At 44.0% G+C, this 19,208-nt stretch overlaps 1 protein-coding gene across 1 annotated transcript in view; it reads left to right on the top strand.

The window, feature by feature from the left end:
• The window catches only part of RUNX2 (runt-related transcription factor 2), an 81,658-nt gene that overhangs the window by 43,271 nt on the left and 19,179 nt on the right, over positions 1 to 19,208 (top strand). The window contains exons 4-5 of the mRNA XM_009319741.1: positions 2,956 to 3,129; positions 12,679 to 12,840. Of these exons, the coding sequence (XP_009318016.1) occupies positions 2,956 to 3,129; positions 12,679 to 12,840 (336 nt within the window). The remainder of the gene's footprint in view (positions 1 to 2,955; positions 3,130 to 12,678; positions 12,841 to 19,208) is intronic.

The following is a 19,208-nucleotide window of genomic DNA, read 5'->3' as shown; positions in this document are numbered from 1 at the left end:
TAGATCATTTCAATTCAACCAGATGTGGGAATCTTTCTTCTTATTTCTTTTTTTTCCCCTCTTTTTTTCCTCTTTATTTCCTTTTTTTCTTCTTATTTTCCCCCTACCTACACTGAAGTGCACTGCTATCCTGCTGGAGTTTGTCTTGCTGTGTGTGACCTAGTTCATTATAATAATAATACACATAATTAAATATAGACTCTTCTCTAGCAAAGCTATGCACGGGCAAACAGAGCGTGATGAAAACAAAGCTGGGGGTTATCGGGCACAGGTTGGTGCAGGAGTGGTGACCTATATAGCAAGTGTTCACTGAGTTATCTGAAGATAGTTAAAATAGCTTGTGCACCAGTTTGTTAGTGATTCTTTAGCAAAAAGGGCACTGTGTGAACATAGCACAGGATTTTTCTACAAAAACTCAAAATAAAATTCACTTTGGGGGTGGATTCATTCCTGATAAAGTCAGCCCTGGTGTGTGAGGCCAGAGATAGGCTAATCATGTTTGCTTTATTTTGAGCCCTCTTGAATTTGCCGAAATGTGATTAGGACGAGTAGAAGAGGAAAGGGGAGGGGAAGGAGATGCCTTTAAAAAACAGAGTGGAAGATACGACTGGCAAAGGGAAAAGCAAATGCATAAAAATTGTGGAGGAAAAGAAGATGGAGAAGGAGAAATCCCAAGAGAATACTGACTGCATGTGCGTGTGAAAGTCGTTTCTTCAGATTTAGCAGCACCCAGCTTGTACAAGTTGTGATTTAAATAGATTGAAAAGATAATGCTAAAGACTACCAGGTTAGATGTTATCCTGTTAATTAAGCTGCCATTGCAGAGTTGTTACAAGCCCACCAAAAATAGTTCCCCATTTAAAGTGATTGATACCTCCTGAAGAGAGGAGTAGCCACCCATCTCAGCTCTAATATAGAGCAGCACCTTCTCCTTAAGGAGAAAGCTCCCGCCTACCCCCTGCTTTTAGACTCAGTCATCCTGGGGGAGGAAAATCACACTTCAAAGTGCAAAATAATGGGTCAGCTAATTAATTTTTTTAAATTGCTAGAGAAGTTTCTGCAAAATTAAATTCCATCCAGTTTCTCCTCTCCCAACCTGAATCCTTCACTTCTCTATCTAGAACCATGATGTCTCTGAATCTAGTTTGGATTTAGCTGTCTAGTACTGACATCGCTTTGGCTAGCGATGTCATGTAGGCACCATGGTCCCAGTTAGATGATGTGAACCTGGGTACTTCAGTACTGTGGTTAGAGGTACCATTAAAAGGCATTTTTTTTCAGAGTGGTAGTCTGATAGTTCAGTCTCAAGATTCAGTGGCCTCATTTATGCTTTTAAAATAAATTAAGCAGTGCCAGAATTGGTTCTATAGCCCTAAGACCGAAGGGACAATCTGACTGTGTCTGCAAAGCTGAACTCCCGTAGCCTCCAGACAGATGGCTGCGTTCACACTGCTGAGAGACAATGCGAATTATCTCAAGCTGCTGGGGATCATCTGGAAGGGTTCAAGCCCAAACCCTACCAGGGACCCTTCTTGTTGTTAAAAACATAAAAATATCCTACCCAGTTATTTCTTGTGCCTGTGCCGCGGCACTGCTTACAGGGATGGAGGCAGACGTGGTTCTGGGTTGCAATCAGGGGGGTCTGGGCCCCCGTTCCAGCTCTGCCCAGAGGCTTTTTGTGTGACCTTGGTCAGTAACTTAGGGTAAGATTCATTCCATTTAATGTTGACTAATGGTGAGGGTGTCTAATTAAACTAGTCATGTGTGCTCCCTTTCTGACCAGAGAAGGAAGAGAAAGCAAATTCAGAAGGTGAATCATCCTGTTTTAAGATTGGTGTTAGAGACAAATGAGATTAATTGCCCTCTGGAAGTAGCTATTTCTTTCCATTAACTGTAGAGGAAGTCTACATTAGAAGAGTTTAGACTAGGTGCCTGATTTATGAATGGCTAAAGTTAAGTAAAATTAGTCCTGACCTTAATCTCTCTGCATGCCTGTTTCTCCATATGTTGAATGATAGAAATAACACCTTCTGCGCCTCACATTCAAAGGCGCCATTGAGCGAGGAGCATCCTATAACTACTTTGGAAAGAAATTAAACCTAGGAGCAAAAATACAACAATTAGAGAAGGAAAGCCTTTACTCTTGAAACATCTCAATGACAATATGAGCAGTACCCGTTGGGGCATCCTGTTGCTTTTGCCATTTTTCCCCTTTACATTTTGACAACCGAGCACCCCTAAATGACTTTTCCCATTGTGGCCATATGGCAAGAGGGCAGTTAGCCTGTTTTTGGGGAGAGAAGTAGGAGCACTGAGGAAGGGTGACCATGCAAGGGAGTGTAGGACCCAGTCTTGGCCAGCAGCTTTGAAGGTTTTCCTTGCGATACTGGCCGTCTCAAATGACATTGACTATTTACTTTTAGGAAAATCTCCCAGAGGAATGAAAGCTAATGACTAACTGTGACACAGTTAAAGAAAAAAATAAGGGGAGAAGAAAAGCTTGCATTTTCTTAGCAAAAATCCACAACATGTAAACCAGGCATGGAATAACTGTCCAACTTTATAACTTGTACTTACATATGAGGCTTGCTTTTGGACAAGAAAGTTTGCCCCTTTAACTACTTAGTAAGGTTAAAGCAGCAAAAAAAAAAAAAAAAAAAGACAAAAAAGACCTTGTGTGGGTGTCCTCATAAGTGCTTATTTTGATCCAAATTGCAACGTGTTACACATCTGTATGGGCACAGTTGTACTCGATAAGGCTTTCACCAGCACAACCATGCCCAAAACACAAATCACCCCACCGATCTTGCTGTGTTATCGGGGGTAGCTGAGATACCTGTAAGTCCATTAAATCTAATAACAGGTCCTTAGAGGCCATTTTGGGGTTTTTTTGGGGTGTGTTAAATTACTAAATCTTGTTATTAACGCTTTTATTTTATGATTTGCTGTTTCCAGGGCACAGACAGAAGCTTGATGACTCTAAACCTAGTTTGTTCTCTGAACGCCTCAGTGATTTAGGGCGCATTCCTCATCCCAGTATGAGAGTAGGGGTCCCGACCCAGAGCCCACGGCCCTCTCTGAACTCTGCACCAAGTCCTTTTAATCCACAAGGACAGAGTCAGATTACAGGTAAGAGACAGAACCATAGGTTTGACTTGCACAGGCAACGGTAGTAATTGCTTATGGATATTTGTGTCTCAACTGCAGTAAAAGAGGCTGTTACAGAGTGAGAGATGTGTTCCAAGCAAAGCTAGGTGGGAAGTGGATTCTTCTATAGTGTTTGTAGCTGAAAATGTCTTTCTTTTTTTAAAATACCTTTTTTCCGTAAACCCAAAATAGTCCAAAATAGTCAATCTGGGTAAATTGAGTAGGAATCTGCTGAAATGCTAACTGCCACGTTGCTCTGCCTTGTCCTCCGTGTGTGCAATAGTACATATTAGAATGAACATTTTTATTCAGCATTTTTATTTTGCACTGGTGTTGAGGGAAGTGGCCAGCATTTAATGGTCTTTCTATCAGAATAATAATACAATTTTCTCACGTGGCGGTTTCCTTCTAGCACCAGCGCTGACCACTGTTACAATAAACAATCTGGGTTATGGAGAAATCTCCGAAGGTTGCTTGTGAGGGTTGTATGCAACATTTATGATTGCACGCTGAGAGACAGATTTCATTGTGCTGAGAGAAATCGTAAAGTACCATGTGTCACAGATTATAAGACCGAAATAAGACGTTTAACTGCAGCTATGCCAGAAGTTTGCTACAAAACTGTGAAGCCTACAAAATAAACCGATTTTGTAATTTTTCTAAATTCAGAGCTGGCTAATTTTTTCAAAAGAGTGTCAAAACAACCTCTACCTAATTTTGGCCATTTCTACACTCAAAACTTGCGCTGACATATTTGTGTCTATCCAGGATGTGAAGAGGTGTTGCCCCTGACCAATTCACTTGCTAGAACTGTTGGAGAACTTCAGCTAGATGCAAGTCCATCAACAAAACTCCTGGCTCAATTTACTAGACCAGTTTAAAACTCAGTTTTGCTGCTACTGTTGCATCTATACCAGGAGACCTTTGCCAATCTTATATACCAGTATTCCTTCACTGGTAAAGCACTCCTAGTATAGACATAGTCTTTGAGTCAACCTAGGAAGATCTCTGGTTTCATGTTTCAAGTGGTTTTGACATGATACCAGCTGAAACTTAGCGGTTTTAACAAAGTGTTGTGGCTTTCTTCTTCTTTCTTTTCTTGTTTTTTAAGTTCCACTGGTTTATTAATTTGCAGTAAGAAAGAGAAGTTAAGTGGGTTAATTTGAACCCGAAGCAGTCAGAGAATTGAAAAAAAAATATTGTTCCCATGAGCTGTGGCAAAGTTCTCCCAGATCTAGAAGTCTAGCTTTAACTAGCGTAAAATATTTATAATATATTAAATATGTCGATAGTACTCATTACAAGGTGCCTGCTGCCCACCAGCTTCCCAGAGCAGATTTTCTGGCTGGGCTTAGTGTTTTGTTAGTTGGACATGTCAAGTCAGGGCTCTTGTGCATATCATTTTTTGGGTCAGAACTGCCAAAATGAAGCCCGGTATTTTTTCTAACCTACTGTCTTCTGTCTGGCAGTGTTTGGGGACGTAGTTCCCAAGAAAGCAGGGGGAAAAACTGGGGCTATAATCAGCTTTTTGCCTTCTTCCTTGTGCCTCCATAGTTTACCTATTGTGCAACACTATATCTAGGAACGAAGGAGGGTGAAATTGTTCCTGACCCCATCTGGTGATCAGCTTATGCCCTGAAGCACGAGAACTGAGATCCCCTTGTAATTTTCTTCCTAGCTCAGTGTAACCTCATATGTTGCTCTCATTCACATAAATGCCTCCTGTAGAAAATGTTCTGCTGGGTTTGATTAATAGAGCACTTCTCTGCCTCGTTATGAATCGGCAGCAGCATTTACAGATCCGGTAGGTGAAAACTTCAGATGAGCTTTAAATAAGCCTGACTGGAAACAGAGCTGTGTGGCATTCTCTGTCTTCTCTGCAAATTTAAGAGTTAGCAGTTCAAAGTACCGGCTGAGACTTCATCGAGAGAGGCAAGATGTGGTGCTGGTAGGGCAGAGGGAGGTGAGCTGATCCAAGGGAGGCAGGCTGACTTTCCCATCTATTGTGGATTATGCACTTTTCTTGCTGGATAAACTCATGGTCGTGGGATGCTTTAGAATCCCAAATTGCTCTCATTTCCCCCAAAGCAGTGAGGACTCGGCTGCTTATTAAAGTTTGCAGTGAATACGGGGCTGTATTGTGGTCCAATACAGTATTTGCCATGTTATTCCCCACCCTTGTCTCCTCCTCAATTTAGAAAAGTCAAACACACAGCCCTCAAAGGCTACTCGTTAGCTTACTGGTAGCCCTCCCATTTAATAAGGCGATTAGCGTGAGCATGTTACATCGGTGCGAGCTCCGTGAATTGCACTGGCTTCCCCACAAGGCGCTTTGGTGCTCTTCAGGACATTGATTGTAATCTGTAAAGCTCTACGTGCTTTGATCTTCCACCAAAGTGCTGGGATGCTTTTTGCAGACATCCCAGAGTTCTTCTGGGATGAATGGATGCTTGTTGCCACACAAACCGTGCCAATGAGAGACAAAGTTGATGCCGCAGACGAGGCACCTCTTTGATCGGGTGTTAGGTGACCATGGGAAATTGCTAAACGTCCGCCTGTTTGGTGTGGTAGTAGGGAGCGAGCTGTTTGGGCTGTCCACCTCCACCAGTTTCCTTGTTGTGGTGCAATATTCAGTGGGAATTACCCACTGGCTTCTTAACATGGTCACTGGGCTGGTACGGCTTGGGTATGTATTAAAAGGAGAATAGATCCTTGTCCAAAAAACAAGGATTTTTTCATTACCTTTATTGGAATTAACCAAGCATTAACCAATCATTCCTTTAGAAATACCTTTGTTTCTTAATCTTTTTACCTAGTAATTTAGGGAAAATAATTAATTCCTAATAACTTTAACAGTAAATACTGGTTTCCTATGACAAAATCCATATTATTGCTAGTAAGCACATAAACTGTTTTTGTTTCATTCCACTTGAGGTCTTGCATAGCTATTGCATGATTAAACAGAAATAATATTTAAAGCTGGCCCACACCTGAGTCTGAAAGAACTCAGCACTTTGGGGTTCGCTCTTATATTTCTTTTCTCTGTCTGGGTTGTGTTTATTTTCCTAGAGTATCAGAGTACAGGTTTTACAAATCACGGCACAGTCCTAAACCTACCAGAGGGCCAGGCTGTGGCAGTACAAGGCATAGAGTTGCCCTCATTCAACATGGCATTTTAACTAGGATTCTGCAAAAGCAACATCGAAGGGTCATTAAAAAACAAATTGTCCAATAAGCAGATGCCTTTGCTGAGGCAATGCAGATTCAATTTGAACCCTGCTTGCTGCCCGTAAATCAGGAATCCTGTCTGTTCACATTTGGATACTGGTATATTTGCTTTTTTATTTTTTTCCCCTTTCCCTAACGGCACTCGCACAACTTGCTCACGTATCCGATTACGTTCCTGTTCAGACATCGAGCTGTTGCATCAGTGGTGCAGTATGAAAGGAGGAAAGCTGTTGTTTTTCTAAAATGCAACCGGTGAGGACTAGCTTCTATCGGCTGGGAAAAGCCATGGGTGTAATGGCAGGAATGTGGTCGGCGCGAGGACCCCGGTGGCTGGGCTGCAGGGGCTGAGAAGTGGGAGTTAAGTGAGGTTTCATGCTCCATCACCACTGTGGCACCGTCTGATCTATAGGCAACCTGTGACTTTCATCGCTGAAATAACAGCACTCAAAAGCAGGTCCCGTGAAATCTTTTTTTTTTCCCTTTTCCTCTTCCCCCCAACCCTGCACTTCAGCAACGTTATGCTTCGGTTTCTCATCATTTTTAGGGTTGTAGGAAGCAGATTTAAAGGCTTCAGAGCTGGCTTACCTGGAATTTAGTGGGGGGACCCACCTCCACTGGCAGGCAGGGACTGGTTTCAGGGGACAGTGTAAACTGAGTCTGCTGGGAAGACCCTGGGCAGAAAGCACCTTCAACTCTCAGATGGAGGATGAGGATGGTACCAGCTGGGCGGTCCTTAATTCCCCCATTCAGGACCTGCAGGCAATGGGCTGGACGCTGCCCTTTTGCAGAGTCAAGGAGAAGGCAGAAAGCTGTGCTCATCACAGTGTTGTCCTGGGCTCTGGATATGAAGCTGTGCAGCATCTGCCTCAAAGACCAGTGTCTGTTCTCCGAGACCATCAGCTGCAGGACAGGTTTGAAACAGAAGCTGTGTAGCTGTTATTAGACCGGCACTATGCAAGTGCCCTGCCAGCGGTTGGCTGTGTTCTACCCGGGACCAGCAGCACTCCGAAGCACACACCAGTTTGTAGCTGGTGCGCATCAATCTGAGACCACATCAGGCAAAGTATGTGGTTGCCTGGAACAGATAATTTAGAAATAGCCCAAGTAATAGGCTTATAGGGTGAATTATGCCTTCAGCTCACTGCAACATGGAATAAAAGCTACAAGACTCAGCAGATGAGGTAGTGGAGCTGGGATTTCTGCTGCCATGAACGCAAGGGTGGCTGCAGTCTGCTGTATTTTATGCAAATTGATTGCATCCTTCAGGCGACTGGAGTTGCCATTGTGAACCTCCATTTGGTAAAGCTTGTGTCCCTCCTATTAAAGTATTCTTTTAACTTTATTTTCCCCCCCTTTACAATTTAGTTGCCCTATTGGCATGACTTGTTCAGTTTATTTTTTTTTCTTTTAGAAATGTGACTCTTGGGGGGCTGGGAGGAGAAACGGTTTTAGAGGTTCTTCAGGCCAAAATCTGGTCTCAATTACGCTTCTGTACATTGGGGTGTAACTCCATTGGATTTGGCTTCATTGATTGAACTGGGCAATCCAGATCAAGCCCTGGGCTTTTAAAGATGCCTAAGAAATAGTCAGAGAAGAGAAGGAAGTTGCATTTTTGTTGTTGTTGTTTTGCTGGGGGGGCGGTGTTACAACAATAGTTGGGTTACTCATGCAGAAAGTCATCTTGGCTTCGTTAAGATCAGAAGTGAGGATATTTGCTTTAAGTGTTTTCCAAAGATAACTCCAAACAGCTTGTTTTTTAGTGTCAGCAGTAGCACTAATACAGTCAGCAGCAGCCAGTGCTAGAGCTGATGGCTGGATTTAAATGAGAGTGGTTTTGTGAAGTGCATGCATGCATGTGACGTTGGGGTGTTATAGACGGTACGCGGAGGAGCTGCGAGCCTGTGATCATGCTCAGATCATGTAACTCAGCTTGGGAAATGGGAAATTGATTTTTTTTCTGTAGTAAATCTGTGTGCTTCATAATCCAGTGCCAAAGCAGTGGAAAAACTCGTTCTTCAGGGATATTTATGGGTTTTTTCTTCTCTCCATTAACGCTTCAGAACATTTCCACTGAAGGAAGAGAAGTCACATTGCTGGAGAGCCAATGTCATCGGTGGGAGAATGGGTCACTGGGGGTTTTTTTCATTCTTTCTTTTTTTTTTTTTAGTTTTATACTGTGCATCCAATCTTAGACTGATTTTTAAAACCACTTACTGTCCATTAAGCATCAATGTCCGTTGTCCATTGTTGCAGTCAATCACAGACCACAAGAGTCAAGAACGATGTATACCTCCCACTGACTGTAAATGTGGCAGTAAAACCTAGACACAAAATAATTTGCAATACTCAATATTTCCTGCTTTGGCGAGGTTTACCTGGCAGTGCAAACGGGACGGAGCTGTTTGTGCATTAGTTTAGACCTCGCCCCGCTGACTTGTTTCAGCTGAACTGTGGCCAGGCTTTCTTAGTATACGCACGATATGCCCTGTTGTGAACGAAAATGCTGAAAGACGCACTTTTCTTCACACCCACGCAGGTGTAACAGAAATGTTTACAAAAAGAGTACTGCTCTTAGTAATCACTCCAAAACTTTCAAGTGCAAATGCCAACTCAAAGTGGCCCTTTGCCTCCTTTGCTGTCATTGTACTAGACCTTCCCCATGGTTGCTATACGGGAAGGTGGGACGCTTTCCCGGAGCTGTTCAGTGTATTTTTGTAGTAGCGTTTTCCCTTGTTTTCGAGCGATTCCTTTAGGGAGGAATCCACGTTTGCTCTGCCTCAGAGCTCTCGGGTTTCTCATCTGTTCTGGGCTTTTCATGATTGGGAAGAGGTGCTGTGCCTGCCAGAGCATGTGATGCTTTGGTGTAAAGCCCCTGGCCCTCAGGGACCTGGCAGACACGTGTGAGCCCTCCAGCCAGAGCGAACAGGGAAGCTGGTTTTTGGCATAGCAGACCAAGGAATACCTCTCACAAATCCACTCGTAGCTTCATCCCTGCTGGTACGGCTAAATAGCCACTCCACCCCTTCTGTGCCCAAGTGAGGAGGAGGTGACCCTCCTAAGGACATCGTTGTGTTTCCCCAACAAGCATCTGCTTGGATCTGCCCCAGAAGCACTGTCAGGCACCTCCCCATGACACCCCTGGCACCCTCCTTCCCCCAGGAGATTTGGTTTGGTGGCGTGTGGAACCAGAAGAGACGGGCTGGTTGCACCTCAGTGGCTGAAGTCTTGGCTCCAGCCCTGTTGCAGGGAACATCTGCTGGTGGGACCAAAGGGTGCTGCATGAGACCCAGCTGTACGTCTGCCTTCGAGGAGTAGACGGGGTGGCTTTGGACTCTGCCTCGCGATGTTTTACCCTGGGGATTGTGCAATGCCGCTAAGCAGTAATGTTTACCCTGGGGGCTAGCAGATCACCTGTGACTTGGCAAGGCAAGGACGTTTCGCTGCTCTCTCCTCACATGTCCATGCAAACCTTGGCTGCTATCAGTGAGCGGAGGCTGGTTTTCATAGAATCATAGAATAGAATCGTAGAATAGTTTGGGTTGGAAGGGACCTCTAAAGGTCATCTAGTCCAACCCCTCTGCCATGGGCAGGGACATCTTCAACTAGAGCAGGTTGCTCAGAGCCCCGTCCAACCTGACTTCGAATGTTTCCAGGGATGGGGCATCCACCACCTCTCTGGGCAACCTGTGCCAGTGTTTCACCACCCTCAGCGTAAAAAATTTCTTCCGTAGATTAGTCTTAGTCTACCCCCCTTTAGTTTAAAGCCATTCCCCCTTGTCCTGTCGCCACAGGCCCTGCTAAAAAGTTTGCTGCCATCTTTTCTGTAAGCCCCCTTTAAGTACTGATAGGATTTTAGGGTATTCACTTCAGGATCTGATGAAACTTCTTATCTTCAGTTTCCAGTTTCCTAACGGGCCAAAGATAACGCTTGAAGCCCGTCAGCCCCAAGGCAAAATTCCCCACCCTGCTTCTGTCATGACCTCAGTCATGTCTTCGCTAACAGTCCATCCTCTCTTTTCTCTTTCTCTAAAGTACTTTGCAGTTTAAAATCTTACAGTACTGGACTCATGAAGAGCTGAAATCAAATATATATATAAAAAAGAAATGCCGTAATGTGGCGCTGAGGTTGGGATGAGCTATAGAAGCCATGTATAAATTTAAGCTAGTTGTCGTAAGAATTTATGATATGCTTTTGGGTCAACTGATGGTGCATCCAGCCCCATATCCTGCCTCTGACAGCGCAGTATGAGTTACTGTTTTGAAAGGCCACATGAGCCTTTGAAAGACCACTTTTTGCCATTTGTCCTTCTTGTGCCCACATAGGCATTCACACTTGTTGGATTAAGGATGTTAGGTGTAAAACCAAGTCTAGCATGGGTGTTCAAAGTGGTGAGGGTGCCAGAGATGCTCAAGATCTCATGCCATGAGGATTGCACTATAAGAAGTGGCATGAACCTCCAGAAGGCAGCTCTTTTCCCAAGGTTTTCACCATCTTAGTCCAAAACCCTGTGAAAACATACTCTGTTGTGATTTTTTTCCTAGCCTTTACCTGCTATATAATTTCCTTCCAGCATTGGAGCTGACCTAAAACCAAAACTTTAAGGGACCCTGTTTTGGATTCGGAAGCAGAGATTGAAAAGCTCTTGGAGTTTGAAGGAGCTCAGATTTGAGATTGTGCTCCTGACACATCATTAATTCTGAGATTGTTTTCCCAGCAAGCCTAGGTTTTCCGTTCCCAGTTGAAGATCATTTACCATTGACTGAATGGTGAATTATAGTAGTGGAATGAGGCAGAGAAATATGTCGATATCAGATAGAACAACGAGCAGTCAGTCAGATCTGAACCTGCGCCAATCTATACAACCCTAGCCTTGAAATTGTTAAAACAAAGAAGTTCATTACATTTAATGATCAAGTGTCCTTCAGATTTCTGAGGAGTTTATGTTAACCATTTATATTACTCAGCTTTAATATAAATGGCAAACTCTAGGAAAATCCTCTTAAAATTAAATTGGAAAGTTGGGGTTTTTTTAATATATCTATATAGTTTTTCTGCTTCAAGGAAGTATCTGCTTTCCAGATATCTCTTCAAACAAATCATGTCTGAACAGAAAAAATAAACAAGGAATAGCTGAAACTACAAGGTTTTCTTGTGTAGAAGAGCAGGGAAAGGAGTTAAAAAAAGAAAAATAAAAGCTGAATTTCCTGAAAAAGTGCCTTTGTTTATGCCATGTGGCTATCACATTGCTGTCTAGAAAGTAGGGCCTTAGCGCAGTGCTCTGATATAGCAGGTTCTCCAAACTGAGTGGACCCGATGTGCTTCACTGAAAATATTGGAGAGGATTTGGAGGGATGTACTACAATTTTGATGAGCCAGTTCAGAGACAGTTTTCTGTTTATCGTGCAGAGCCCAAAACAAACTTTGGGGTTGAAAGTGCTTTGTTTTTATCAATGTAAAGAAATAAAAATAATAATTTATGAAGCATTCAGTGGTATCTTTATCACCAGATGTTAACAGAGAGCAAATGGTTTATAAATCCAAATACCAGTGAGTAAAACTAGGTCTCCCTCTCTCTCACTCAGTCCAATCCACCAGTTCTTCAGCAAAAAATAAACTGTATTTATCCTTAAAATCATTTCCTCCATAGTGAGCTGTAGCAAATACATCAAAAGGCATCGCTAGCTTCCGATAGTTATTCCAAACCATTTGATTTCATATTGTTGTAATTGAGGTGACTGTGGGTAATCGGGCCAGCATCCAAATGTGACATTTTTGGACGGATGCTGATAAGATTAATGACATTTTCCTTCTTGGATAGTATTTTCAGCACTGAAAACACTACTGTGTAATGTTTGAACTGGATAACAACTTGACAGGCGTGCCAAGTGCTGACTGTAGAGTCTCCCCACCTCTGAGTCCACTTCCTAAGCTCAGACCTGGGTCTCGTACTTACGGTCTGCTTATCTGTCTGAATCCACGAGGACTGGTAAGTCCTGGTATAACATGCTGTTAGACCTGGATGAGAGACGTTAGGAATTTGCAGCACAGCTGCTAGGTCTTTTAAAACTCTGCTCACTGCTCTGTTCATTTCCCCAAAAAATTGTTACAGGGAGGGAAAAGCACAGAGTGAGACTTGAAGGGGTTGAGTCCTAGAGGAGCAGGTCATGTTTCATTGCATTCTCATTCCTTATAGCACTCGTGTGTATATTCAGTAATCCCACCTCTTTCAATTAGGCTGTTGATGCCCTACAATTTTTCTTCCTTTTTAAAAAAAATTCTTTTTTTTTTTTTTCCCCCCCTAGACCCCAGGCAGGCGCAGTCGTCCCCGCCATGGTCCTATGACCAGTCTTACCCATCCTACTTGAGCCAGATGACTTCACCGTCCATTCACTCCACAACTCCCCTGTCCTCCACTCGAGGCACGGGACTTCCAGCCATCACCGATGTGCCCAGACGCCTCTCAGGTAAAGACCGTGTTTTGCCTAAAACAGTTATGCGGATAGGAACAGGACTGGCAGAGGCTGCCTCCGTGGCCTCAGACAAACCTTAATAAGAAGAGCAAAGCTCAGTCGGTGATAACAGGGTTACTGCACGGCGGGCGGGGGTCAAAGTCCCTTTTTTCCCGAAGTGGAAGAGCTGCTGTGTTGCTCTGAGCATGTATCATTTGAATGTCTCTAGGTCCATTTCAGATCAGACTATTTTTTAATTGTGAATCTGATTCCATGAACAAATTCTCTCTTCCCCCCCCCCCCCCCTCTCTCCCCCCCCCCGGCCCCAAGAGGATGTTTACTTGCATGTTTTAAAGTAATTGTGATATTCTCTATTTTTTGGTGCTTTATTTTTGTGGTGTGTGTGCTGTTAGGCATCCTGACAGATAGATGCCTTTATCACTTCAGTAGTTAAGGCTAAGGTTCATTCTCCCGCATTTCAATCCAGTAGCTCAAGAAAGCCTATTTCCTTAGTTAATGTGTACTTAAGATGCCTATCAGAAACTAGCTGAGTCACTGTAGGGTAAAGATTGGACAAATTGTGCTTTGGAATGGTGCGGGAGAGAGGAAATACGTTTAGGAACATAGACAAGACAGCAGCAAGGAACTGAGACTTTTTTTTTTATCAAACAAATGTGCATTTACATACTGTGCAATTCATCTCTAATGGTCTCAGTGATAAAACCATCTGTGTGAAGTAATCTGATTGCCCCAAAGTAAGATAGAGCCTGTCATGGCACACAGTCACCTTGTATATCTTGCCAAAAATGAGGAACCTTAGGGGAGGGAGGCTCAGTACTAAAACTCCAACCTTGCAAGTGTGGAAATATTAGCAGCGTATGCCAAAAAAGCATGTGTAATGTAAAGAAAGCCTTTATGATTCATTAATGAAAACCAAAGAATCAGTCTTATTACATCTATTTTTTGCATGTTTGCAAGATATTATTATAATCTTGGATGCTGCTGCCATACACCTGTTTGACTCGCAGCCAGGTGAATTTCTTGCTGTCGTATTTTCCCCTTCCACCAAGCTCATAGCGCTGAAAATGTTGATCACTCCACTGAGCTGCATCACTGACAAGCTGAACTTCAGCCAGCAGGCATGTAGGATTTGATTAGTGTAGACTCCTTGATTTCTTTCATCTTGGAGGGGGGAAGCTTTGTTTCTCAAACAAACAGCTGCAAAAAACTCTGCGGTCCTAGTGCGCCCTGCCTTCTCAGAGATGCCAAACATCTCCATGTGGGCCGAGGGTTGGAGGGTAGCGGAGCAGGTTCTTGCGGGCTCTCCATGCAATGCGCTGACTTCGTTCAAAAAACTTGATGGGCTTGATGCTGAGGAAGTGCTTTGTTTGGCCTGAAACAGGTTCCCTTTGAGTCAGAGCCTCCTGATGGTCTGTGTTGTCAAATGGGTTATTTTTTGCAATTGTGCCCCCAGCAATACCTCCAGGAGAGGCTGGGCTGGGACACAGGGCAGCTGTACCGCTGCATACTTGCCCTGCAGCCCTTTGCTTGTCTGTGTGTATTCAGACATGAGTGCCTGGCATGTGGGCACAGGCAGAACGACTAAAAAGCCTGGCTGTGTATATTATGTGGCCGAGGACTGAACTTTTCTGCTGTACTCTACAGTCAGTTGCCTTCACGCTTCTTGCCCTTCATCTTTTGGGGACTTGACCGGCGCCTCCACAATGCTCTTACCTTTTCCCTGTGTGAGGATCTTGCTTCCAGTTAGATTCAAGATTGAAAAAGGGGACTTTGATCTTCCACAAGTGCCGGAGGTTGTCTGCAGTGTTTGCTGACGTTCAGAAATACAGAGCGACGTTCCTGGGTGGAGGACCAGCTCTGATGCTCAGGCTGCAAGGAGGCAGGTTGCAGCCCCAGCTGCGAACGCTGCGGTTTCTCTCAGGGGTTTCTACCTAGCAGTGCCACAGGGAGGGAGGGCAGGATCTGACCCCTTTTGTGTATAAAGTAGAGAGAGAAATGCAAGTTTAAAGCTGACCTATACAGCAACCAGTTTATCCCTCGCACACAGAGAAACGTGAATCTTCACTCAGTTACTTGATACATCTTTCAGAGGAGAACAGAGCTTTGATGGGGGGAAAAAAATGACTTCTAAGAAACACTAAAAACGTTAGAAAACTTCAGGCATCTCCAGTGCATGAGGGAGAAATTAGAGTTTTACAAGGCCTTGAATAAAAACAAACTTTGCTTTCCGATACAGTGGCAGAAATCTGATTATCAAGGCTGTTAAAAGTATACAAGGTAATTTTAATGAATGCCATATTTACTGCCTGTTGCTTAACATCATGCAGGAGGAAAAATGGGTAAAACTTCCCCCTTAGGCCTTGGATGTCACACCTACAGGCACAGGATTTCCTACCTGCCACAATTTCACATCATCCAGCCTTTCCACAGGCCTCCATGGCTCTGCCTAGACCACTGCTTAAGTTGTGCTCACCCAGACATTGAAAATATACCATCTAATAAAACAATGTGTCCTTCAAAAGGGAGTTTCATGGTTGTATTGTCAGTGGCAGCCCTCGAGAGCTATTTTTGATGGTTACTCCCATGACCAGAAACACATCCACGGCCAAAATGATGGTGTTCCTCCCCATCCTGGGATGGGTACATCTCTCGGTGATGAGGACGCCTGTGTTTCCATGACAGATTAGGCTGAGGATCAAAAGAGGTTTGGAGCTGTAGGAAAGGAGGTGATGGGGGACTGCCACAGCAGTTCATGCAGTTCTCCGTCCCATGGGAGAGGGGAAAAGGGCAGCAGGCTGCAACCCTGAGGAGTTATTGGGGCAGGCTGGTGTAATGTGGCTGAACTGGTCGTGTCAGTGTCTAGACTGATTTCTTTGCACAACTGAAATGTTTGCGTGCATGCTGCAGGCACGTGCAAATGAGTGCCCACGGCTGTCAAACTTCAAGTATTCATCTTTTATTCTCCAAATGGGGATCAGTGCTGTATTTGCAGTGTCGTACAACTCATTAATGATGCGCCACACATATTTGGGCAGTATTCAACAGCAATAGCTGAAAAGCAAAGCAAAAAAAGATTATCTGGCATCACTCATGCAACTTTTGATCTCTCTGGTGCGTAAGTCCCACGTTCATCTCAAGAATAAATAAAAAGTAAGCTCATGAGGCCATGCAATTGACTTACCTTATTGCACCAACTCAGTCATAAAAAGAGCAGGATTCCCCATATTTTATGAAAATATCTGTCTGCTCAGACTTCCCCAGAAGACAGTGAAAGTTGGTGGCCTAGCAGATTAATATTCTTAATTAAATAATATTGTAGTGGAAACCATGGGAATATATGCACATGGTCATTTTAGAGAGAGTTTTGCCTGAGGAACGTAGTCTTATTGCATGATTCACAGTGAATGCTCTCAGCCTTTGTGTCTTATGCATAACCGAAGTGCATGTGGGATGGGGAGCATGAGTGTCTATTATGTAATTAATGTATATGATTCATATAAATACACATCACAGCCGTTTTACATAAAGCTTTGGGACCGATCCAGCAAGTCCTCAGCACATGCAAGTTTCAGAGCAGGGAGTACAGGTCGGGTTGTTCCTGCAGTCACAAGAGGGCTGCTCCCCAGCAGGTGAAGGAGGTATGGGTACAGATGTCCCCGGGGCAGACATCCGTATCCGAGACAGTCACCCTCAGCTCCCTTTTGAGTCAGTGGGGACAAACTGGCATTTGCAGGACTTGACCAGTCTGCAGATGAGCTGTACTGGTCCCTGGCAGTGCCTTGGAAGAGCCTGTTTGTCTCCACAGGCTCTAAAGCAAGCCTAGGTGAGTAGTTCAGGTACAGGCACGTCTGATCTGATAGTCTGCTTTTGATGAGGTGATTTAAGAGATGATTTAACTGTCCCGTAAACATAGCCATATCGCAGCCTTGTTACACTTCAGTCCTGGTTTAACCCTGCTGTGCTCTGCCTCACCCTGACCTCTACCTGCTCTGCGATTGCAGGGTTTGAGCTTGAATTTAATTTTGTTGAGAATACTGAGAAGGGAGGTGGGGAGACTTCTCCTTCCCTTACACTTTTCCTGGACCTCCTCGCCCTTCTGCCTAAACGCTAGTCTGTTGCTTTTTGCTTCACCTTTGAGAGAGACTTGCGGGGTCAAGGTCTTAATATGCTGGAAGACCTGCCCTGCAAGTTTAACATGAACACATTCAGTGCTGGCTGTAGAAGAGCCTGTCCTACACAACTGTGTTTGACAAATGCCCGTATGACAAAGGAGAAAATTAAAACTGGATCTAAATAGCAGGACAAATCACCAAACCTACCTTTTCCAGCCCCGGGCTCGCACTCTTTGCAGATAGTTGTCGGTTGGGGATGCTGGCCTCATGCCACCATGCCCAAACTCTCCCGTCCCACGTGCTGGAGTCCCCGCAGCGTGCAGGGTGGATTTTGCTGTCTTTATATTTACTGTGTCATTGAATAGGGACACGCTGAGATAGATAAGGGACACGCTGGGCTCAGCCTCTAAACAAAAGAAGTTTGCAGACCCATCCCTCTGAACTAAAATGGCCAGAAAGGAATATCTTTACCAATAAATTACACAGTGGTAGGGCCTGGGCTGTTAAAGACTGGTATTGTTAAATTGTCAGCGAGGTTGGTTTTGAGCGGGGTTGGCCAGCATGGTCCCGAGCAGGTCCCAGCCATGGTTTGGAAATGAGCAGAGTCCCAAACCCATTCCCGTGGGCAGCTCAGAGGCAGCCACCCAGTTCTGGGGGCTAAAAGGATTTAATATTACAGCTGCGGCCAGACCATTCCAGCTGGATTTAGAGCCAGAGAATGGGCCCTGACCCTGGGCTGTTTGCTAGTTCGAGTGTAGCCAAACTTTCTCATTAATTCATCTCGCTCTGTAGATATCACCGCATCGTGTTAGACCATCCTGGACCTTCATCGGATATTGAATTTAAGAAACATTCCTGTTCTCCCAGCTCACTGAGGGCTGGCAAGTAGAAATGCAACCCTGCGAATGCCAGCCATGCCCTAATCAGTGACAATACTGTTCCTTTACACAATTTAATTTTCATTCTTCGAAGCCTACAAATCCTAAAATAAAAAAACACATATAATGGAAGCAGCTCCAGCTGAACCTCTGGATTTAGTGCTTGTATGTTAATGAGAAAGTGACTCACAGCGATGGGCTGGTTTTTCTTGAGGTCCTGTATTGGTTGTCATCTTGGGTTTCTAACCCTGAATATGACTTACCTTGGATTTTGCTTAATGTCACATGCATGCATGATCTTTATAATAAGGATTTTCCCTTCTGGGGGCAGGGATTTGGTCTTTGAAAAATATTAACTTTAAGAAAGAAGAGTTGTTTATCATCTTCTAAGGGGCTCAGAAAACTTTACAGCCACTAAGTAAAAACTGTGCTCATGTGAAGTAGCTATTCTTGCATCCCTTAATTCCTGCTAACTTCATTAAACAGGGGTACGTGGGTAATAAGCACGTTTCAGGACGGAACTCTTAATAAGAGAAGGCATTAGTGCTGTCTCCAAAATACAATTCTTTTCCTCTTTACGTGCTCTGGGGAGCAGAGAAATGGTTAATACCGTGGCCATTGCCAGCAAGGGCCTTGGTGTTAGCAGCTCCTGAAATGAATGAGCAGTTCACGCTTCAGCAATATTGTCTCAGGCTCTTGGCAAACCCAAGGAGCCAGCTCAGTTTCTGGTGCACTCGCTACACTGTGATGTTTTTCTTGGTGACTATAACAATTTTCACTCTGTCTTTTTTTTTTAAAATGGAAGCTGAGAGACTCAAGGTTGTCTCTGTCTCCATTTCTCCTAGCTAATTTTCAATGCTTTCCCTGCGAGGTGACACTGAGTTAAGGCAAAGTAAAGAACTTCGGAGAGCTCAGGTCTTCAGAAACAACCCGCTCATTTTGCTACCCTCCCTAAACTTGTAACTTGTCTTTTTTTTTTTTTTTTCTTCATTATTTTTCAGTGGTTCTATTTATTTTGTTTACCGCAGGTTTTCCATTTTTAGTCTCCTGCCTACTTGGTGCCACCTGGGAATCCCAGCACCTTGGCACTCGTCTGTAGGGTTTCAGTAGCAGCCTCTCTGCTGGGTAGAATCTTTCATTGGAGTAATTGTCCAGAAGATGCGTTGCATGATCCCTACCTCAAGGATGAAGGCCAAATTCTTCTAGCGTGGGTGGCCTCAAATTAGGCACCTATACCCATATTTAGGTGGTAAAACAAGCGGGCTGATTTTCAGACGTTTGAATATTATAATGCGTGTCTTTAAGCCCTTTTCATTTACTTAAAACGGCTGTCGGGAGAGGAAATAAACAGGAAAAATGAAGGCAGAGGGAA

The sequence above is a fragment of the Pygoscelis adeliae genome, unplaced genomic scaffold, assembly GCF_000699105.1.
Source record: "Pygoscelis adeliae isolate BGI_AS28 unplaced genomic scaffold, ASM69910v1 Scaffold121, whole genome shotgun sequence".
In the NCBI taxonomy this organism is placed as follows: Eukaryota; Metazoa; Chordata; class Aves; order Sphenisciformes; family Spheniscidae; genus Pygoscelis; species Pygoscelis adeliae.
Note: the sequence above shows the minus strand (reverse complement) of the source record. Positions and strands in the feature narration are given on the sequence as shown.